Source organism: Dendroctonus ponderosae, unplaced genomic scaffold (genome assembly GCF_020466585.1).
Source record: "Dendroctonus ponderosae isolate FM_Combo_2020 unplaced genomic scaffold, Dpon_F_20191213v2 Dpon_F_20191213_9, whole genome shotgun sequence".
NCBI lineage: Eukaryota > Metazoa > Arthropoda > Insecta > Coleoptera > Curculionidae > Dendroctonus > Dendroctonus ponderosae.
The window spans coordinates 1,440,549-1,461,187 of NW_026019116.1; the positions used below are offsets into that span (position 1 = coordinate 1,440,549).

Genomic DNA, 20,639 nt, shown 5'->3' on the forward strand with positions numbered 1-20,639 from the left:
GCAGGACAGTGTCGATGGCAACATCACCATAGAGGGACAAAACATCGAATGGGAAAGAGATGCTAAATATTTGGGTGTTGCTTTAGATAAGCAGCAGACGTGGAAGAAGCACATAAAAACAGCCATCGACAAGGTTAAGGCAACATCTGCCAAGTTATACCCACTCCTCAATCGAAGCAGCCAGATGAGTATTAGGAACAAGTTACTCCTCATCAAGACCATAATCAGTCCGACACTGGCGTATGCCACCACTTCAACAAACTTCTGCGGATGGCCATAGATGCGCCCTGGTTTGTTAGAAACTCCCAAATCTACAGGGACCTGCGGTGGGAGCCACTAAGAGAGTTTCTCGCAAGGAAAGCGAAAGCAGACTTTGAGAAACCTGGAAGCCACTCCAACGAAGAACTGAGAAACCTTGTCCGTTACACTCTTGAAGATCTGGGACCCAGAAAAAACAGGCCCAGACACTAACTAGCCCACTAGGGCAACAGGGAGCAAAGGCGTAAGCTGTAAGTGGTTATGTAGTGTTAGTAGTAATTAGCATGCATGTATAAGTAAGGTGTAAATTAATAAGATGCTCATGCTAGCAAACTGCTAGCATGGAGAATGCGATGCTATGGCGTACCGCTGCCGGAGCTGACAAATTCTTAAAGAGGAGCACAAGTTTTAAAGGATAACTCCCGAAAACTCGTAGTACAAAAAAAGTGGGTTTTTTAGTTGCAAGAATCCAACACTACCCAGGGTTCGGAAGGAACACTGTGTGTCTTCGCGAAGATTTTTATTCCTCCAGCCGCCGGGCAAAGATGATCAGAATAGATCAGATAGATGATCAGAATTTATACCGCAGATTGAAGAGAACTAAGCCCTTTGAATTGATATACTGTTTTAAGGGTTTGACCATGAACGCATGGTGTGCGTGTAAATATTGTCAATCTCCTGTGACGCTAAAGCTTGGAAAGTCAATGAACTGACTTAGTTAACTACCCTAATTTTAAAATTACAGATAAAAACTGATGGTTGGTCATGCTTGACTAGTTTTAGTAAATAATATTATTAAAAAAAATTTGTGGTACGGAAACTGAGGGCACTTACATCGTTGATCAAGTTGTTGCTAAGGCACAATTTGGTTAGATTCGGGAAACAATCGGCCTTCGCCTGAGCAGTCCCAAAGTCAATCCGCTCCAGTCGGATGCCGCCAATGTTCAACTCCTGCAACCCTTTGATCGTGTTCAGTTTCATCACCTCCTGCCATTGCCCGATGGGGTTGTGTTCCAAATCCAAAATTTCCAGGTTTTTAAAATGCCTGCTGTCCGTGTCCAAGTGAGTAATGTTGTTGTCGTTCGCACGCAGTTCGTTAATGTTTGGAAAAATTAGCGACAGTCGCTTGATGTCCTGCCAAGTGAGGCGCATGTAACCACAAATGAGAATAGTGATTTTGGGAAAAACAGGCGGCGGCTCTTCGGGGAAAGTCAGCAAATTAGCGTTGACATTGAGCCAGAAGAGTTGGTCCAGCTGTCTGCAAACATCGAACACCGTCTGCCATGAGTTGAGCAAATTCTTCGACAGGTCCAGTTGCTGGATGTTTTGGAAGAGCGTGTTCAGTTGACTGGGATCTCCCAGGCTGCTGACATGTTGCGCCCGAGCGCTGATCATTTTCAGCGACTCAAACTTCCCCTGCTTGCTGCTGACTTTGTCAAAGCCCACGAACTCGATGAACGGGGCATTGATGGATCTTTGCAAGCTGATAATCTGCTGCTCATGGATTCGCTTCGCTATATCGCTCTCCTCGTTGCCATACTGGGCCGCGATGGCCTCGATCAAGGTCCGCCCGAAATTCAGCTTTTCCCTCCTCACAAAGGAGCCAGCAGTCGGGTGCCTACCCAAGGCAGTAGTTTAAAACCTTTACATCCGCCTGTACAAACACTTACCCAGTTTGGAAGAACTGCACTCCATTGACTGTGCCATTATGTTTGCCTCTGCTCGGGTTGTCCCACTCGATGCCGTACCACTGGCCGGCATGCTCAGGCAGCAGTCCTACAAAGCGAACGGTGCCAATGAACCCTCCGGACTCAATTCGGCTCCCAACTGCCTCCTGCTGGATGGAATTGTCGCTCGAGACCATTCCAGTTTGCGTTTTCATGGGCTGCAAACAAGCTGGAACCAAGAAACAGGGATAACAAGCTAATTTAAGGTCGCTCCTTCATGCTCACCTAATTTTTCACATAAAACACACCGGTTTATTTGGTTTTTTTCGTTTAAAAATAGCAGACTGTGCACATAGTTTACTTTTCCAGCCCCAGTTTGACGTCTATTGCTATTGTCAGCTGTGGCCTGTGATTGACAGAGCTGTGTCTCATAAAAAAGGGCGTGGCACGGGAATCTTTGATCATCCATTTTCAAGTAACAAATTTTATAAACTATAATTAATTAGATTAAATTAGATAATTAAATAAGGACCATAAATAATTAATAGGAAAATTTTCCCAATCATTTGATACGGATTTTTACTTAATGAATTGCATGAATGTGTATTGTGCAAGTTTAACTATTCAAACAATCGGGCAACATGGCCATTTACCAACTAGACTATTTGTTGACAAGTGCCAACGCTAAAATCCAAAGAAAAGTTAGTATTAATTGAGTATTTTTTAAGTGTTTCAACTTTAACACATTCGGAATCGTCTTCAGGGTGTTTTTCACCAGTCATGGGTAAGCAACTGCATACATATTATCGACTTGGAAACAGAGGGTTCAGGGTAGTTGGATCTTGATTATAATAAGCACACAGCCAATTTATCAACATTTCGCTACATCTAATCGTAGTAAAATAGGCGTATAAATTGGGGAAGTATTTGCAACTTATCACCGTATTAGTTAGACGCTTTGCAACAAAACCTATAGCTAGAGAAACATTTTCATCAACAGTTTGGAACGCGGCACTTTCTTTTCATCTCACCTAAACAATCAAACAACTTCTTACATTACTCCAAGTAGATGCACATTTGATTGGTTGAGGCTTCTACTTTGCAGGTAAATGGTGACGGTCACCGGTAATCACACGCATTGTGGGTTTGCTCCTTTTCGAAGGCCCCTAACTTGCAAGGACATTTTCACTTCCTAACTTGGTGGTTGGCTTTACTAGCACATTTCGTAGGTTTTAGCGCGCTTTAGATGCATGCTGATTCTCATTATGGAGCGCAGTTTCGAATGCAGCAGCTGCTCTAAGAGTTTTCAGGGCTCGCATGATCTCCGCAGACATCTGCGCACCCACAGCAACGAACGCCCGTTTGTGTGCGGTGAATGTAACCAGGCCTTTAGGCAAGCGGGTACGCTCAAGAACCACATAACGGCCATTCATTGCAAGTTAAAGGAGTTGTTCCGGTGCCAGGAATGCGACCAGACGTTCGCCTTAAAAGATCGCCTGCGGCTGCATCAGCGCAAGCATACAGGGGAGAAGCCGTATGTCTGTGAGTTTTGCGGCAAACGCTTTGCCAGAGGCGGGCAGCGTCTCCAACACATGCGAGTGCATGACCGGAACAAACCGCACGCCTGCGATATGTGCTCAGCTCGGTTCACATGCTCGCAAAACTTGAGCCTGCACAAAAACTCGCACTTTAACCTAAAGCCGTACGTGTGCGACTTGTGCGGCAAGGAGTTCACTAGGCGCGACGCCCTTTTCAAGCACTTGAGAAACTTTCACGAGAACATCAAGGCGTTCCGCTGTCCCATTTGCTTGAAGTGCTTCAAGGGTCACCTGAGGCAACATCTGCAAACGCACAGCAAAAACAAGCCCCACAGATGCACTCAGTGCGGAAACTCCTTCGCTCAGAGGTCCCAACTGGTCGTGCATGCGCGAGTCCACTCCGGTGAGCGCCCCTACAGGTGCCAAATCTGCTGGAAAGGTTTCGCGCACTCAACGGCCCTCAAACTTCACCAACGCGTCCACACTGGAGAAAAGCCCTTCGCCTGCCCGATCTGCTGCTCTGCATTTACTCAAATGCCTCACTTCAAGAAGCATATGCTCTCCATCCACAACTTGCAGAAGCCGTTCGCTTGCAAATGGTGCCAGGAGCTTCACAGCACCAACAAGAGTCTTCAGGAGCACGTGGAGGCGCTTCATCAGCCCATCAAGTGCGAGCAGCGCGACACGCCGATGAGCTTGAGCAAGATGAGGCTGCTGTTGGCCATTCTTCTCACTAAAATCTCCACGGAGCAGCGCCTGGTCGAACTGGGCTTCAACAAGAGGTTGATTGACGACGTCTTGGTCACCTCCATTGTGTACTCCGGTCGTTTGCCCTGTCTCGACAAGAGTCTCAGTATGGAGATGAAGTTGCGCAACAACATACGCATTCTCCTCGATTGGACGGTGCCTGTGGAGTACATGGAGAAGTTCAAATTGGAGCAAAGATCCACGGAGGAGCTGCTGGAGGAGTTGGCCTCTTAAAGCATTTTCACTCTGGACTCTTGGAGCTTGTACCAAAGATTTTGCATGGGTATGCTACAGTGCAATTTACACAAATTCCTTCAGGTGATTCTACAATACGTTACTCTTACGCTTTTCCTAATAAGTGCTAATATTAGCTGTATCTACTTACTGTTTTTCGTTAGGTTTGTTAGTCTGGCGATTCTGAAATCCTACTAGCCGTAGAGATTTTTGTATTATCTAATAAAAACCCTTTCGAGGAAAGCTATTTATTCCTTGCCGAAAGGACACAGAAGCGCAAACATTTAACTCTATGGTAACCGCTTTAAAATATCACATCCCGCTCTAACACCCGATTAAACTTTACAATCTTAACAGCTATGGACGAAGAATGTGTGGAGAAATTGAGTCAGTTTGGCACATCATCTCAGCCTTGAAATCTGATCACAAATTTTTCTAGTTGAAGCTCATTCAACTACTTAAACCATCGTAAATATGATATTCTTTGGCAAATTAATTTGAGCCTAAATTATCGATAAAAGCACAGCGAGGGTTAAAATACGAAAATAAGCTAACAGACGCTCATTTCCAGGTAATGGCTAGGGGGTTCTCGAAGGAAACGTTGAGATTGTCAATGAGCAGGCACTAAAATGCCCAAAAATCACTTACAAAGTCCTGTTATAGAGGAGCACTTACCTTGTGCACAGTGTCGAACTTGAAAGTGAATGACTGTCCGTTGACCAGCACCTGGCTGATTGGCTGCTGCAGCCCTAAGACAGTTACAGAGCCTAAATTGGGCGGATATTCCTGTGCCCAAGCCAAGCTTTCGCCCCGCAAAATGCCATTTTCCAGCTTGAAATCAATCAGGGAATATCGTTTTTCTTCGATAGTATCTGAAAACACCAGCACTGTAGTTCTATGTAAGGCGCTAAAGCCCACAACTCACTCAATGAATCTCCGTCGTCCCAAAAAAGCTCACCGAGGGCTGCGCCGTTCTCGTCAGGCGCAACCAAGAGCTCAATCGAGGTCTTTCTGCTCTCTGTGGTAGTGCGGAGAGGCGCCTGGCGCGGTAAAATGGTGCCTCCTCGAATAAACACCGGAATAGTGTCCAGAGGCGCACTCACATTTACATACTCTCCCGCACTCGTTACCTGAGCCTTAGAATAGTAATCAAACCAAAGTGCTGCGGGGAAATAAGCCTTTACAGTCGTGGCGTTTTCCTGCAAAATCACCCTATACCACCTTGCAACGAAAAACCGACAGGGAATATTCACCTCTAAAACTGGCACGATCATAACGGCGCTTCCCCATAGGAATTGGGTGTCAATGCCGAATGTTTTCTTATCGCTGAAGAACTCGAAGAACAAGGGGCGAGCTACTGTATCGCCATCAACGTGCGCCCTGAAGAACAGCGTGTACAAGTAGGGCAGAAGGGCGTATCTCACTTCCAGGGCCTTCTTAGTGGATGCCACCACCAAATCGCCCATTGAGGCGGGATCCTGCGGCTAAACATCCTACTTAGCAAGCCTTTTGCTTCTCGTATCAGGCAAAACCACTCACTATCCCATCATCAGTGTTGTGGTTGCGGGAGAATGGGTAAAAGGCGCCCAACTGCTGCCACCGATTACACAGCGCTACAGTAGTGTTGCCGTTGAAGCCGCAAATATCAGCGCCCATCAGCGGTATGCCAAACAGACTGAAGCTCAATAAATCTGCAACAAAATCATGGAAATATCATTCTTACTTCAAGAAGAAACTTACGGGGAATGCTCTGCTTCAGGCCGTCCCATGTGGAAAAAACGTCGCCGCTCCAATGTCCGGTATAGTGCCCCAGCCCACTGAACGTCGATCTTGAAATTACCATGGGACGTGCGCCTCTGATCACTGCCATGGCGCTATAAATAAAATAATTTATCTGTTCCCTTTAACTAGTGATTTGCGGAACCTACAAGCTGGTAATAATGGCTTCGGTGAACCCGTACAAGTTGTGCACATCGTAATGCAGCCCTTCGTAGTGTTTAGCGGTCATGCACATAGTTTTGTAGTTGAGAACGCCCCCATCCACTGCTGGTACATACGGGGGGCTTTCCAGTTCCGACTTGGGGCAGCCGCTAAAGGAGCCCGATAGAAAGTTGGACGGTTCGTTCATGTCGATCCAGGCGCCATCAAAAGGTACCTCTTTGTGGAAGTCCCTCAGCATCAGCGTCCAGTAGTCCACAGTGTCGGGGTTGGTAAAGTCGGGCCACACTGTTGAATGCGCGTTCCACACCTGGAACATTGTCCCATAAGCCTTAACCTCCTAGCCTTAAACCTCCAAACACGCACTTTGCCAATAAACGGCTGTCCTGAGGAATTCTTTACAAAAATCCCCATGTTAATCCCGACATCATACGGCGGGTAAGTGCCTGGCTTTTCAGCTGCGCTAACGCCCGGATCGACCAACGGGATATAATGCATCCCGATCCCATGCAGCGCCGCTACAAACTCGGGTAAACCTTCGTACTTAATATGGTCGTAGGTGAAGTCGTTACTGTTGTTCATGTAATCCAGATCGTTCCACTGGGTGTCCTAAAAACGCCCACCCTCAGCTGAGTCTTTTGGGGGGCAAACAGCCACTTACAATAGGAATGCCCGCCTTTAGATTGCTGTCCAGCACCTCGCGCGTTTCGTTCAAAGTCTTGTAGCCGAAGCGACACAGATGAAAGCCCAGGCCCCAATAGGGCGGCATAAAAGGCCGTCCAATCAGTTCGGTGTATTGCGCGATCACATCTCTAGGGCTCGGCCCCATGAAGAAGTAGAAATCCAAGATGCCGCCTATGGTGCGAAACGTTACAGCTGGGGTGGGTTGCAGCAAAATATCTGGATAATATTAATCGTTTTTTCAAGTTTTCATTACTCGCAACGTGCACGCACCCATGGCATTGCTATTCAGTAGAAAAACCCCGTGACTTCTGGACGAATTCTCCATCAGAAGATAAAACGGGTGCGACCCATACAAGTTTTCCTGTAAAATTAGCGGAATCTTAGTGCGCTCATTGCACAAGAGCGGTTACTCACGTTGGGCCAGGGAGGATTATCATGGTTCCACAGGGTGAATCTGGCCCACTGAGTGCTAAGAAGCAAGTTCGAAGTGTGGTCCCCAAGACCATAAATATACTCAGACGGTAGGCGGCTGCTCATTTGCATGAACTGATTGGAGAAAGTGAAATCCAAAAAGCTATTTGAGTCGAATCTGAAAACAACGCAAAAAACATCGCGCCCATCTTCACGTTGTCTCGAAACTCACATGGTGGTGTTATCGGCCTTCCTTACCACCTTGAAGCCGGGCTTGAACATGTCCAGCTCAAAAACGAAGTTCAAGTTTTGAGCCGCGCGATCGACCACCGGCACCTCGGGGAAAAACGGCTCAAAGCGATTGTTAGCCGGGTCGGTGAACTGAAAAGCCTCAAACATTAACGAGGACTGGCCTACGGCCTCTCAACCTGCCTTGACATGCAGCCGGTTCTCCGTCTCGTACTTGACCACCATTTGAATGTCCGTAACATCCTGGGGGTAGCCGCTCAAGTACTTTCTTTGCAAAAAGGCCACCAGACCAAAGGCAGTCTGTGTCACGTTTACGATCTTGTAAGTCTCATGGTTGGGCGGGTAGAAGCAATATGGCACGTCCAGCGGAATGTTGTTAATTTCTATAAACATTTATTAGCTAGCCGTTCGTTGGCTGCAAGCACTTACGAAATCAACCCTTACTTTTGGGCTTAGTTTTAGCCGGTATCCAACAACAGCCTCTGGCCTCACATCCTTCTAAACTAGCCCCATTCTCGGGAAAACAGTCGAATTTATCACCATCCTTCAACAGCTTGCACTGTCCATAATCTGGCTTGGGAGGTGGCAGCAGTTTGATAGGTTCGCTGGACGGTTCCACTGGTTTGGTCGAAACTGACTGCGCCTGCATTACCCCAAAAGGCTGCACGATCGGGTTGCGCTTCAATGCTCGATCCTCGTATACGACATCAAACCGATTCACCAAATATATAAGAGGAACTATCAGAAAAACTGCCGCCAGAACTAGCAAAACTATGGAAGACATCGTGGCTGGACTTGAGCGGGACGAGTTACTGCCCTTCTGGGCCCCTGGGGCGAATTGTTTGTAAACGGACGGCTGTAACAATGCATGATCTATAAACTTATGTTTAATTACTATCAGTGTGAACATACACGGTGCTTTCTAGGCGAAATATCAAAGGAATTATTCAGAGATGAGTCCTTGAGCCCAGGGTGTCTGTCTGAGGTCGCTTCATTCGAACAGTCTTCCAAACTCACAGAGTTGGAGAGAGTGAATCGTTGGGGCTTTCTCGTCCGAAATGAGGTGATTATGTTGCGGATTTTCATCTTGCACCCTAATTTAAACACAAAAATCAATCTGAAGCAAAAGTCTGGATCGTTAGGAGGCCCTACTCTGTTCCCAGAGCTTTGTCCGGGATTTATCTGTTATCTTGAGCTGGAAATAATGGGTTCAATGCACTAATGTCTCAAGAATAACGAATGTAAATCGCAACTGTTTGACGTACGTTGTGGTACGTTGACAAATAAACAAAAACAAGTCTTCGGGAGTTTGGCATTGCCTAATGGAGAAACGTAAATATGATAGATCTATCTCTGTCATGAACGTGCAACTAAAACGATGGTCGCTCAAGTGACATAAAGTGGACCGTAAGACGAAGTCTATTAAAAAAAAAATTTCTTTTTAATTTTATTTGCGTCTACGGAGCAGCATATACTTTTTAATAATAATAGAATATAATATAATTATATTTTAATAATAAGTATATGCGGAGCAGACGCCTGCATCTATCCACGTTTTGTTGTACAACTGATTGCCTACTACACAGGGATAAATTGTTTAAGGATGCTCCGTAGACGCAAGTATAATTTTTACATACTTAATTTTGCAACAAAATGACAATAATTTTCAAGCACCTGAAAAAAATAGCATAAAGATTAATATTAATTATGCCCTTATTTTATTTTCATTATTTCCGATTTATTTGATAAAAATTATTGATTCATGGCGTCGGACTGGTGGCCAAAAATTGGTTTTACTGGCAACATGGCCCCGATTTCACACGAGGGCACCCCTTCAGTTGTCAAATGGATGTCAATGCCATTGCCATTCTAGTGTTTGATCAATTCATGAAACTTTATACTTTAATCTAATTAAACGTGTGAATTAAACATATTAGTGACCCAAGAATACGGTGCGAAAGTGTTCAAGCATGGACAAGTAAGTTCTACAAGCTAATTTCATGGCCCCATGGCCACGCAGTGCCAGGTCAAAACTCAGCAAGCCTTCGAATAACAATCAAAACCACACTTATTTGTCTAGGGCCTGTTGAGTTTTTCAATATTTGGCTCCTGTTAGCATGTAGCCGGAAATCTTGCTCTTAAACCCGCAGAGCTCGCTGTGATTGTTGATGATCGACTTAAATCTAAAGCTTTGGTCATCTATTTGCAGAAAAGTGACGGTGTGTGAAGCTACGAAGAGCCCATCAAGGAAGAAGTCGAAAAAGGAGCACAAGCACAAACACAAGAAGCACTCAGCAGCCGAGAAGCCGGAAAAGGACAAGCAAAAGAAACACAAGAAGCATAAAAAACACAAGCACAAAGATCGCGAGCCAACAACCCCCGAGGCAACCGACCATTACACTCCGGAGCGTGTTGTTAAGCTAAACGATCCAATGATCAACGGTAATTCCAAAGTATCCTTACAACCACCGACAGTGGTTGACGATGTTGCTGAGTATATCCTTGAAGGGCTTGTGGAAAAACCCGCATCGGTGGAGGGCATTTCGTCAGAAGAAAACAGCGTCGATGTGCCTGAGCAGGATTGCGACTCAGATGCCATTGATATGAACGTTATCGAGGCAGACATGGACCTGGAGGAACTGATGAAGCAGAAGGAGCTGCTCCAAGCCCAACTGGCATCAGCTTTTGTAGACGAAGGCGCGAAAGAGAAGAATGGTGCAAAAAACCAAACGGTGGTGATTGAGGACGAAATCATTAATCTGCTGGATTCCGATGAGGAGCCCGAGAAGAAAAAGTCAAAACGAGACCTGCCGAGGCCTAGAGAGCGGATCAGGGACAAGGATAGGCGTATTAAAGAGCTACTAGAGAAGGACAAGCAGCGGGAAAAAGAAAGGCAAAGGGATAAGGAGCATGACAGGATGAGGAACCGGGAACGCTCCAGAGACAATCGGCATTCTAACGAAAAACCTCGCGATGGATTCCATAGGGATTTGCGGGACTATCACCGATACCGGGATAACCAGAAATGGGACCCCCGGAGCCGGGACAATAGAGAGAGGGACAGGGACAGAGACCGGAAAACTAACACGGAGAGGGATAGAAAACGTCGCGATAGAAACCGCAAAAAAGGAAAAGACCATGACAAATTCAAAGTGAGTTCAAAAATCAGCTGGTGATTATCAGCTAATATTCACTGGATGTTTTGTTTTTAGGATTCTTTGAGCGAAGGCCAGTCAAAGACCAAGGAAGACTCTTCAGACTCGGATGTGCAAATCGAACTGGACATCGACATCATCGACGATGAGGATGAGGAAGCCATAATCGAGAAGCGGAGAAAAGAGCGGGAGGAACTAATGAAAGTAAGTATGCGCTTAGGCAGTGCACCAAGCAGCACTAAATGGGGGCAATTTCAGCGTCTAGGCGCCGGCAATGACGACTCGAACACAAACTCCTCTCAACAATCTAGTCCACAGCAGGAGGAGCAGAAACCTGAACCGCCCGCTAATATTGAACAGATAAAGAACGGCAGCAATAAGGACAGCAGTGATTCTTCCAAAGGCCCGACGAAAAGTAGGATAGAAGGCAGGCCGATTTAAAAGCTCCTATTTTATTAACTCGTTTTTCAGCGCACGAATCAAAAGCTAGCAGCAACTCGAGCCTGGAGGAGGAGTCTCTGACGCCTCCCCTGCTCCCCAATATGAAGCCCAAAGAGCCCGAGAAGAAAACCGACGTGAAGGGCGCAAAGAGGGCAGAGTGGGACATGTTCTCTGAACAGGACGTATTCAAACACAACACTAATGTAAGTTTGATGTGTGTGTATGTGCGAAAATGTATCGAGCCGCATGTTTGCTTTTAGTCTCCAAGTACCATAGTAAAGTCCAAGGGCTCTGGAGCTGAAAACCCGGCACTTACAGACAACTGGGACGATGCCGAAGGCTATTATAGGTAAAACCGGAATTTTTCAACGAGACAATACCTAATGTTTCGTTTTTAGAGTGAGAATTGGGGAAATCCTCGACACCAGGTATATGGTTTATGGGTATACCGGCCAGGGGGTGTTTAGTAACGTGGTTCGAGCTCGAGACCAGGCGCGCGGCAATCAGGATGTGGCCGTGAAGATAATAAGAAATAACGAAATCATGTAAGTAATAACACGTTACAGTTAGGTTGGGAGCTAAGACGTAACTTTCCTGTATCGCCGCTTCTTCACTTTATCTTAACTCTTTAGTAAAGAGGATTTGCTGATTTTTCGACTAGCAGATTTTGCAGATGTTTTGTTGCAGGCACAAAACCGGACTCAAAGAGCTGGAAATTTTGAAGAAGCTCAATGACGCCGACCCGGAGGACAAAATGCACTGTCTGCGCCTCATTCGCCATTTCTTCCACAAGCAGCACTTGTGCATGGTGTTTGAGCCGCTCGCTATGAATCTGCGGGAAGTTCTGAAGAAGTACGGCAAGAATGTCGGACTACACATCAAGGCAGTGAGGAGCTACACTCAGCAGCTGCTGCTGGCCCTGAAGCTGCTGAAGAAGACCGGTATATTGCATGCAGGTAATTTATATTCCTCCTAAACCCTTTCGGACCTTAACGAGAGGTTTGCGTTTCAGATATAAAGCCCGATAACATCCTAGTCAATGACAGCAAGCTGGTGCTGAAATTGTGCGATTTCGGGTCGGCGTCGAAAATCAACGAGAACGAAATCACACCGTACTTGGTGTCGCGCTTCTACCGAGCTCCGGAAATCATCCTGGGCATGCCCTATGACTATGCCATCGACATGTGGAGCGCAGCCTGCACTATCTACGAGCTCTATGCAGGCCGCATTCTCTTCTCTGGCAAATCCAACAACCAAATGCTCAAATTCTTCATGGACCTGAAAGGCAAATTCCCGAACAAAGTGATCCGGAGGGGCGCCTTTAAGGAGCAGCACTTCGATAGTAACTGTAACTTTTTGTACCATGAGATTGATAAGGTCACAGAACGGGTAAGTCGCTCGATTTGCTTTTGCTACTACTCTAACTTCTCTCGTGTATATCATTAGGCCAGGAGGGTTACAATTGGCATGGGTCTAACGGGACGTAACCTATTGAAAAGGTTGCTATAAAAACGGAAAAACAATGCGAAAATCGCGTTTTTTTTCCCGGAAAAATTACCGAATCACACCATACATTTAGAGAAAAGTATTTGACTGCAATACAAAACGAGCTCCGCAAGGTAATGATGCCAGGCTAGGAAATTTTTCCTAGTTCTAGGGATTTTTCTCAGGCAAAAGGAATTTGTTATAATTATCTAGGGATTTAAAAAAATATATTTCTGGGAAGAAAACATTAATATATCGGACTACAAAAGGCTAACGAGTACAGAGCTTTTCCTCAAACAAAGGGAAATGGGGATTTGTTAAAATTATCTAGGAATTTTTAAAATTTTTCGTTTATCTGCAAAGAAAAAATAATTCTGGGACGAAAATATTAAAATATCGGACTACAGAAGGCCGACAAGTAGAGAGCAGTGATGCCATACTAGGGAATTTTTCTCAGGCAAAAGGAAAAAGGGATTTGTTATAATTACCTAGAGATTTTTTACATTTTTTGTTTGTCTGCAAAAAAACAAAAAAAATAATTCTGGGAAGAAAATATTAAAATATCGGACTACAGAAGGCCAACAAGTAGAGAGCAGTGATGCCATACTAGGGAATTTTTCTCAGGCAAAAGAAAAAAGAGATTTGTTAGAGTTATCTAGGGAGTTTTAATTTCCCGGAAATTATCTTTACTGGGATGCAAAAATGAATACACCTGCAGCGAGTGTGATTTGCAACTGCCCCATCTACGTATAAACTTTGTCAAATACCTATTTAAATTAAAGCTTAAATTTAAAAGAATAACTAAGAACACAAATTGAAGTAAACTGATAATCAGTTCCATTTTTTTACATAATTTTGCCGATCTGACATAATCTAGCTGAAAAAGTTGTCCTAAAAAATCTCAAAGTTATGAATATTATAAAAAATGGAAAATGGTTAATATAGCATAGTTTAAGGGTCCAAGGTGTATAAGCGCGGCCGCAAAAAAATATTCATAACTTTGAGCCCGACACAAAATTTAGAAAAAGGTTTTTTTTCAGGTCGATTATTTCACAATTGCATTATGCAAAAATTGTCTGTCCCATCTTAATCGGCCTTGCGGCTCTCGTTTTGTATTACAGTCAAGTACTTTTCTCTAAATGTATGGCGTGATTTGGTTATTTTTTCATTGTTAAATAAATAATTTAAAATTACCTTGTTTTTTACCCACATTTTTGCACTTTCGGGCATTTTGCAGCGAACATTTCTAATCTACGGATATCGGACCGACTCTACCTTGTACAAAATTTCGAGCAAATTTATAAGTATACATTTTTTCTCTAAAATGCTTTTTTACCGAGTTGTGTGCGATTGTTTTCGGGAAAAACGCTATTTTTGCATTGCTTTTCACTTTTTAGTTTTTTGAGCAAAAAGCACACCTTTTCAAGCGGGCGTACCCCGATATTTTCAATAAGTATACTATTTTAGAGCCACATTTGAAAGATTTCCTCCTCTCCTAATTCTTCTGGCCTACATTCCGATTCCTCCATTAATCTAAGGGGCTTTGCAAGCAAACTGCCACCGTTTTCTGTATGCTAAGCTCGTTGTTGTATCTGTAGGAAAAGGTGGTAGTGATGACTGTGGTGAAAGTGAACCGAGACCTGCAGGCGGAGCTGGTGGCCGGTCAAGCGTTGCCCCCCGATCAGCTGAAAAAAGTTACGCAGCTGAAAGATCTTCTGGAGAAGGCGCTGGCCATTGACCCGGCAAAACGGATCAGCCTAAATAACGCCCTCACCCATCCGTTTATCCAGGATAAGATCTGATGAAACTCCGTTCTAACCGAAAAGGAGGTAAACCCAAAAAGGGCAGGGAAAGGTTTAAAACTTCCCATAAGTAGACAACAGTTTTCGCAAATTGGCACGTTAAAAATCGTTGGTTTTTGTTCAGTGAGCGGGACTCTCAAGCAACCTGGAAATATGAAATGTATTTTTTTATAAATTAAGCTAAGCATATTACTTGTTAATATTATTTGGGTTACACTAATATGTTTGAACTTTTCGACAAAGAGCTGGAATAAATCGATGACAAAAAGAGACACTTGTTATTTTGTCCCGTTGGAGTGCCGATTAATTTTCTATTGATGTTATTTTTTATTGCAGAATGGCCGCTAAAGAAGCAGAGCTGGGGCGAAAACTGGCCTTATATGCAAAGGTAGTTTAAACATGGGACTTAAAGCGCATTTAAGTGGTTTCATTCAATAGTCGCAAACGAAGAGGAAACCCTTTAACAGCCTCAGTTAGAGAGTTTCCTTTTTCAAATCTCCAATTCCACTTCAACTGGCTAATAATCGCTCTGTTCTTCTTTTCAGGCTTTTTGAATTATTTTGGGTTGTCCTGCTGGGCCTCCGGTTAAACGGCGACGATAAGTATAATAATGCGCTACACGTAACCGAATAACGATTCTGTGTTTTAGGTTTGTTAAGCTTCTTCGGCAGACGGTAAGTATGAAATTACAGGGCTGATGACACCAGCTGATGAAACCATAACCGAACGGTCGGATATCATCAGCTGCAGAGCGCAGTGAAGTGTTTCAGAAAAATATGTTCCATCGGCTTCAATAAAAATTCAGATTGAGTACCTAAAGTAGTTTCAGTTGCTGCCGTTTTGAACCCTTCTCAACTCATCAGGCGATTTAAAATCAAATAATTGTTGAAAATGCCTGCATTTCTAGAAAGTCACACATTTTCTATGCCACTGTGATAGCAAGTAGCCAGTAAAGCCTTATGTAATTCTGAACAGTGACTTGTTATTGTGGATATTTGGATTAGTGTTCATGAGGCGGAGGATGAATAAAAGCAAATACATCAACACATTTCCTAATTGCGTTCTCTAGTTTCAATGCATACTACTATACTATCAGTAAGGCTTCTAATCCTTAAACAGACTCTGACAACTGAAGCGGACCGATTAATCGCGCTCGGGGTAAAATTGGGCCAACTCCTTGGCGAGTTGTTCAGCTAGTTCTTGCGAACTAGCACCAAGCACTCGACGTGAAAGCCTGTCCACCTGAAGTGAGCTGCATTGACAAAATAGTTGAAAAACAAAAGGGCACTCACCTGTCCGCCGGCGGGGTCAATAACGGCTCCGCCCGCCTCCGTAATGATGAGCTCGCCTGCCGCAATATCCCAAATGTGGATGCCAAACTCAAAATAGGCGTCCGCTGCCCCGCAAGCCACCATGGCCATGTTGAGCGCAGCCGATCCCAAAGCTCGGAGTCTACAAACTGGAATTTCAGCCTTTTCTCAGCGCTTTACTTCCGCCTTCTTCCTACCCATGCACCTGCGGCATCAGCTTCTGTTGATTCTCTAGAATGACGCTGCGCTGCTCCGCGTTCCTGCTGGTTCCAAACTCCATCATAATCAGCGCCTCGGCCAAACGTTTCGTCCCAGACACCGTGATTTTCTCGCCGTTCAAAAAGGCCCCTTTGCCCTTCTGGGCAGTGAACAACTGGTTCATCATCGGGTTGTAGATAATTCCGATAGCTGGATGTTTGTCGACGAACAAAGCGATGGATATGCAAGAGTGCGGGAACGAGTGCACAAAGTTCATTGTTCCGTCCACTGGGTCAATTATCCAAGTGGGGGCGTCAGTCAGCTCGCATTGGGCCCCACTTGACACGCTCTCTTCGCCAATGAATTTGTGTTCGGGGAACGCTTTGGAGAGTCCATCAATGAGCAAGCGTTCCACTTCCTGATCGGTTTCAGTAACAAAGTCAATGGCACTGGACTTGGTTTCCACTTTTTTCGTTCGGGATGAGGTCCGCTCTTTGATTAACTACAAATGAAGTTACGTTTAATGCTAATAAAAGGTGCACAGGAATGTTTTCTGCTCTTTTGGCGGCGGAGTTTTGAATGTAGAAACCTGAAAATACTTCAATTCAAATTTATTTATGGTAAGTCTCACCTGGCCGCATTTCTTTGTCAATTGAAGAACCACATTGAAAAATTCATCTACGCTACCCTGTTGAGCTGCACAAGACATTTTAAAAGCCTCCAATTCCACAGTTTATCAGCGGAGTTATTTTCTGCTGCGTCTCGTTCTGGGGCGCTCGAATTAAGTGAAATAATGGCAAAAACGATTGGATCTAATCACTTTAATTCAATTTAACTCGAAAATCAAATATTTGCTTTAGTTGATATTTAGCAACGTAACTCTTGCTGTTTGTTCTCAAAAACCTGGGTAAACTTTACGTAGACAAACGGCAATTTGAATTTCCAGCTTTTGGGCCCCTCTAACCAAAAAAAAGTCGCCACTTCTGACACCGCTCAAAAATCAGTGTTGCCATCCAATCGATAAAATGGCGTCCCTGACCGAAATATTCTCTGCATCCTTGTCTGACCCGTGCGATGCGTATGTTCCATTTCAGTTCAATGGAGAGCAGGAGCATACGCGAGTGGCAAATGGTTTCGATGAAGTGCGAAGGTGATTCCGCTGAACTCTATAAGGTAATTTTTGGAGCAGGCTCTTTGCTTAGAGCCAGATCCGAAGGAAGTCTAAGCTATGAACAATTCGAAGGTTGAGTACGTATATGAGGATGAGAATGGGCAAGAATACACAACGGAACAGATGCAAGAAGAGGATGCCATGGATCAGCAGGCACCTCCTCCGGATGAGATCCAAGAGGTGATGATAGTGGAACGCCCGCTTGATGAACTGACAGTGAACGGGCGGCTTACCAGCCTTGCCCACGAAACCAATGCGGAAAGAGACCCGGACTGCAAGCGAAAAGGTAAGCAACGGCCTCGGATTGCCTAAAAATTGACATTCGTTCCTGGCGCTTGTTGTATTCATTATCACTGCCGGATCATATCGTTGCTCAGATAGTCGACGTTGTCAGTTTTCCTGTATGGTTGCAAAATAAAAACATTATACAGGGTGTTCCGTAAATGTGTTAAAATATTTTAAACAGCGTATTCTTCTAGTTATTTTAGAGGGGGTCTTCCTGATAATTTTTTTAATTTGAGGTTTCGTTGTTCAGATATTTGATCTCCAATATGGCGAAAAATAATAGTTTTTGTTGTTTTCGTTTAAAACGGTTAAACATAGAAAGTTCAATTTTGCTTGTATACATTATAAGCTAATTGAGTGCCATTTTATGATAGTGTTTCGTGGTTCAGTTTGCTTTTATACAGGGTAGAAATGTAGAACCCCTACTTTTGTTTTGTTTAGAACTTTTTTGTGTGCACTCAAACTTTTCTCGCGTAATTTTGTCAATTGCTACAAGTTATTTACCACCTTTTTTTATTTCTTATTGTTTTTTCCTAAGACCAGTAGTTTGCCCGAAAAAAATAAAATAGTTTTCTTTGTCATTCTCAAAATGTGTAAGTAATTAAGTAAATTTTTTAAAATCTAATGACGTTTTCATATAATACTTTTGGTTCAGATTAAAATTAGTAAGTTTGAATACATTTTACTTAAACAATAACATGGTAACAATATGCGCAACGATATAAACAAACAAAATTAAATTTAAATAACCAGTCTAATGTTAAGTTAGCAGCTGTTAAAATTGGCCACCTTGACATTCTTGTCATAATCGCAGTCTTTTAATTAAATTAAACATTTACAGACCGTAAAGTTTGCACTGAAGTTCTTATTTCGTTAGAAATATTAAATATTCTTTCCTGAAGTTCTTCGATTGTATTCCCTTCTGTTGAATACACCGTATTTTTTAAATGACTCCAGAAGCAAAAATCAAGCGCGTTTAGACCCGGAGATCTGGGAGGCGAGTTTATAGGAGCTTCTTGACCTTTTCCAATTCAGCGACTTGGAAAGTTTTGATCAAGCCGAAACAATTTAATTTTTTGCGGGCAAACTAGTGCTCTTAGGAAAAAACGATAAGGGATCAAAAAGCTGATAAATAACTTGTAGTAATTAAAAAAATATGTTGATAAAAGTTTAGGTGCACACAATAAAGTTCTGAACGAAGCAAAAGTAGGGGTTCCACATTTCTACCCTGTATAAAAGTAAACTGAACTACAAAACACTACCATAGAATGGTAGTGAACAATTAGCTTATAATGTGTACCAAAATTGAAGTTTCCAATGTTATCAAATATCTCAAAAATGAGACCTCAAATTAAAAAAATTCTCAGGAAGACCCCCCTCTAAAATGACTAGGAGAACACGCTGTTAAAATATTTTAACATATTTACGGAACACCCTCTGTATAATAACTAAACTCCAAGATCTAATATTATTGGGAGAATTTGAACAAAGTTGATTTAACTCAAAAATTAAATCATAAGTCACTGGACCAATCCCCAAAAATATGAATTTTTCCTCAATAGTTTCAGAAACAAAGCCTCTGCATGAATAATTAATTGTTCTCAATTGGAATAAAAAAAACTTGCTTAAACACATGAAAAAAATTAGTAATAATAATAATTACTTGTTTCAGATTCACATCACTGTTGGGGAATTCAGCAGTCGCTGAAACTGATCGAATCAATGCGGGATTTCAAAGAAGAAATGGCAAATACCACCAATCGGCGCGAAGTCTGGCAAAAAATCCACAAAGATGTGAACAATAAAGGACTGATAGTGAGCGTGCAAGAGTGCCAAAACAAATGGAAGAACCTGATCCGAAGCTACAAGGAGTGCAGTAAAATGAAGAACAAAGACAATATGCGGTTTCGGTACTACAAGGAAATGTGCGATTATTTTGGAGGCGAGGCGGTTCCGCATGTGGACCACGACTACAACAAGACTAAACTGACGCTGAGGCCACTGCTGTCCAAAGACTCACCCACAGTAACTTTTCCCCCAATTTGCTTCACCGACAGACAGTTTATGGAATATACGAACATGAAGCGCGAAGAGTACGCAGCTCGCCAAAAGAGACACGAAGAAGAGATACTGTTGCGAAAACAGGAACTGGAAGTGCAGAAGAAGAAACTGGAGGTGATGAAAAAGGCGGCAATGGCCAATCTGCAAGGCACGAAAAGCGTGAATTTCGGTAAACGAGCTAGAGCTAATAGTAGTAGTGATAATCCTAGCGTTAAGCGGAAACCCAGTGAGAACATGCAGGTCATACAGCACCAGCCGAATCTTGAAATTTTCACAAATTTGACTTTTTGAAGACGTTTTTGTTTCTTGTGAGTTGAAGCTTTTTGTTCTTTGTTGGTGTTTTCACTTGCACGGAAATAAACAGTGATAAAAATGAAACAAGGGCTCTATCAATTAAATTCTAGCTAATAGACACCTGCTCTGGATGAAGGCACCAATCAAAAGCATACTCTCCGAAGCAAAAACGACAATATCGCCATTTAACAACGACCCCATTTTAGATTTTCCTTGCCGTTGGCCGGATGAGGCGACTAGTTTACTGATTTCAATCATTCGACGCCGAAAATACGAAATCGCTGACACAAATCAACAGAAAAAACCAGCGCTATGGAACGAAATCATGCAAGAAATGATCGATAACGGCTATCAAGTCACCGTCAAGGAAATCAAATCGAAATGGAGGAACCTGATCAGAACGTACAACTTGAGGTTGAAAAACCCGCGCCAAAAAGGCTTTAAGTTCAAGTTTTTCAATGATATGTTGTATTTTTTTAAGGAAACTGAGTCGCTCGGCATTGACCCTGTAGTTTTCGAAGTTTACGGCCTCGAATAGTTTCGCTTCTCGTTTCTTTCGAACATTTTTTTTATAACAAATAGTTTTTGTTTCGATACTTTTTCTCCTTGAGCTAACCATTTCATTACCTAAAAATATTATATGTCGATAATATTTACTAAATTAGTGTTTTATTTAAAAAAATTCCAGGATCATTAATTCCTTGCAGTAAG

The 20,639-nt window shown here is 43.3% G+C and overlaps 6 protein-coding genes across 10 annotated transcripts in view; 3 read left to right on the forward strand and 3 right to left on the reverse strand.

Moving 5' to 3' along the window:
- LOC109537672 (tubulin-specific chaperone E) overlaps positions 1-2,409 on the reverse strand; it is a 4,875-nt gene extending 2,466 nt beyond the window's left edge. Inside the window, exons 1-3 of the mRNA XM_019904508.2 lie at positions 2,211-2,409; positions 1,929-2,154; positions 1,093-1,876 (exon numbers count right to left, since the gene is read on the reverse strand). Of these exons, the coding sequence (XP_019760067.1) occupies positions 1,093-1,876; positions 1,929-2,154; positions 2,211-2,394 (1,194 nt within the window). The 5' untranslated portion in view covers positions 2,395-2,409. The remainder of the gene's footprint in view (positions 1-1,092; positions 1,877-1,928; positions 2,155-2,210) is intronic.
- A 178-nt stretch (positions 2,410-2,587) lies between these two features.
- Positions 2,588-4,687, forward strand: LOC109537675 (zinc finger protein OZF). The gene is made up of 2 exons (XM_019904511.2): positions 2,588-2,709; positions 3,031-4,687. The coding sequence occupies exon 2, from the start codon at positions 3,176-3,178 to the stop codon at positions 4,442-4,444; it is 1,269 nt and encodes a 422-aa protein (XP_019760070.2). The 5' UTR covers positions 2,588-2,709; positions 3,031-3,175; the 3' UTR covers positions 4,445-4,687.
- On the reverse strand, positions 4,677-9,028 carry LOC109537673 (lysosomal alpha-glucosidase). Of its 2 annotated transcripts, XM_019904509.2 has the most exons (16): positions 8,879-9,028; positions 8,639-8,820; positions 8,171-8,582; positions 7,910-8,109; positions 7,710-7,858; positions 7,481-7,655; positions 7,337-7,427; positions 7,044-7,282; positions 6,749-6,991; positions 6,373-6,692; positions 6,185-6,318; positions 5,984-6,135; positions 5,698-5,928; positions 5,370-5,643; positions 5,120-5,316; positions 4,677-5,068 (listed from the first exon to the last, which is right to left on the reverse strand). In XM_019904509.2, exons 2-16 carry the CDS (start codon positions 8,810-8,812, stop codon positions 5,006-5,008), a joined length of 3,054 nt encoding a protein of 1,017 aa, XP_019760068.2. In that variant the 5' UTR covers positions 8,813-8,820; positions 8,879-9,028; the 3' UTR covers positions 4,677-5,005. The 2 variants fall into 2 exon arrangements, with proteins under 2 accessions (XP_019760068.2, XP_019760069.2); XM_019904510.2 differs by having other exon boundaries at positions 8,639-9,028.
- A 534-nt stretch (positions 9,029-9,562) lies between these two features.
- LOC109537667 (serine/threonine-protein kinase PRP4 homolog) lies at positions 9,563-15,422 on the forward strand. 3 transcript variants are annotated; one of them, XR_002171949.2, is made up of 12 exons: positions 9,563-9,704; positions 9,936-10,878; positions 10,939-11,085; positions 11,140-11,296; positions 11,353-11,525; positions 11,583-11,671; positions 11,721-11,867; positions 12,010-12,278; positions 12,335-12,711; positions 14,406-14,636; positions 14,946-14,997; positions 15,155-15,422. XR_002171949.2 is itself a non-coding variant. In XM_019904496.2 (11 exons), exons 1-10 carry the CDS (start codon positions 9,697-9,699, stop codon positions 14,607-14,609), a joined length of 2,514 nt encoding a protein of 837 aa, XP_019760055.1. In that variant the 5' UTR covers positions 9,563-9,696; the 3' UTR covers positions 14,610-14,636; positions 14,946-15,422. The 3 variants fall into 3 exon arrangements, 2 of the variants coding, with proteins under 2 accessions (XP_019760055.1, XP_019760054.1); XM_019904496.2 differs by having other exon boundaries at positions 14,946-15,422; XM_019904495.2 differs by lacking the exons at positions 14,946-14,997; positions 15,155-15,422 and having other exon boundaries at positions 14,406-14,879.
- Positions 15,423-15,645: 223 nt separating this feature from the next.
- On the reverse strand, positions 15,646-17,139 carry LOC109537670 (inositol monophosphatase 1). The gene is made up of 4 exons (XM_019904502.2): positions 16,749-17,139; positions 16,117-16,619; positions 15,902-16,061; positions 15,646-15,851 (listed from the first exon to the last, which is right to left on the reverse strand). The coding sequence occupies exons 1-4, from the start codon at positions 16,824-16,826 to the stop codon at positions 15,753-15,755; spliced, it is 840 nt and encodes a 279-aa protein (XP_019760061.1). The 5' UTR covers positions 16,827-17,139; the 3' UTR covers positions 15,646-15,752.
- A 52-nt stretch (positions 17,140-17,191) lies between these two features.
- LOC109537669 lies at positions 17,192-20,589 on the forward strand. Of its 2 annotated transcripts, none has more exons than XM_019904499.2 (4): positions 17,192-17,290; positions 17,361-17,574; positions 19,246-19,803; positions 20,135-20,589. In XM_019904499.2, the coding sequence occupies exons 1-4, from the start codon at positions 17,192-17,194 to the stop codon at positions 20,464-20,466; spliced, it is 1,203 nt and encodes a 400-aa protein (XP_019760058.1). In that variant the 3' UTR covers positions 20,467-20,589. The 2 variants fall into 2 exon arrangements, with proteins under 2 accessions (XP_019760058.1, XP_019760059.1); XM_019904500.2 differs by having other exon boundaries at positions 19,246-19,942; positions 20,135-20,507.
- The last annotated feature ends 50 nt before the right edge of the window (positions 20,590-20,639 follow it).

Bases quoted from the DNA above. Each gene is read 5' to 3' on its own strand.
- LOC109537675 (XM_019904511.2), top strand. From the start codon at position 3,176: ATGCTGATTCTCATTATGGAGCGCAGTTTCGAATGCAGCAGCTGCTCT.
- LOC109537673 (XM_019904509.2), bottom strand. From the start codon at position 8,812: ATGAAAATCCGCAACATAATCACCTCATTTCGGACGAGAAAGCCCCAA. The intron at 7,428-7,480 runs GTGAGTAACCGC...CTAATTTTACAG, and splicing joins ATAATCCTCCCTGGCCCAAC to GAAAACTTGTATGGGTCGCA. The intron at 5,317-5,369 runs GTGAGTTGTGGG...TGGTGTTTTCAG, and splicing joins GGACGACGGAGATTCATTGA to ATACTATCGAAGAAAAACGA.
- LOC109537667 (XM_019904496.2), top strand. The intron at 11,868-12,009 runs GTAAGTAATAAC...GTTTTGTTGCAG, and splicing joins ATAAGAAATAACGAAATCAT to GCACAAAACCGGACTCAAAG. The intron at 12,279-12,334 runs GTAATTTATATT...TTTGCGTTTCAG, and splicing joins GACCGGTATATTGCATGCAG to ATATAAAGCCCGATAACATC.
- LOC109537670 (XM_019904502.2), bottom strand. From the start codon at position 16,826: ATGTCTTGTGCAGCTCAACAGGGTAGCGTAGATGAATTTTTCAATGTG. The intron at 16,062-16,116 runs GTAGGAAGAAGG...TCCAGTTTGTAG, and splicing joins CTGATGCCGCAGGTGCATGG to ACTCCGAGCTTTGGGATCGG. The intron at 15,852-15,901 runs GTGAGTGCCCTT...AGCTCACTTCAG, and splicing joins TTGACCCCGCCGGCGGACAG to GTGGACAGGCTTTCACGTCG.
- LOC109537669 (XM_019904499.2), top strand. From the start codon at position 17,192: ATGCGTATGTTCCATTTCAGTTCAATGGAGAGCAGGAGCATACGCGAG. The intron at 17,291-17,360 runs GTAATTTTTGGA...AACAATTCGAAG, and splicing joins ATTCCGCTGAACTCTATAAG to GTTGAGTACGTATATGAGGA. The intron at 19,804-20,134 runs GTAAACGAGCTA...ACCCCATTTTAG, and splicing joins CACGAAAAGCGTGAATTTCG to ATTTTCCTTGCCGTTGGCCG.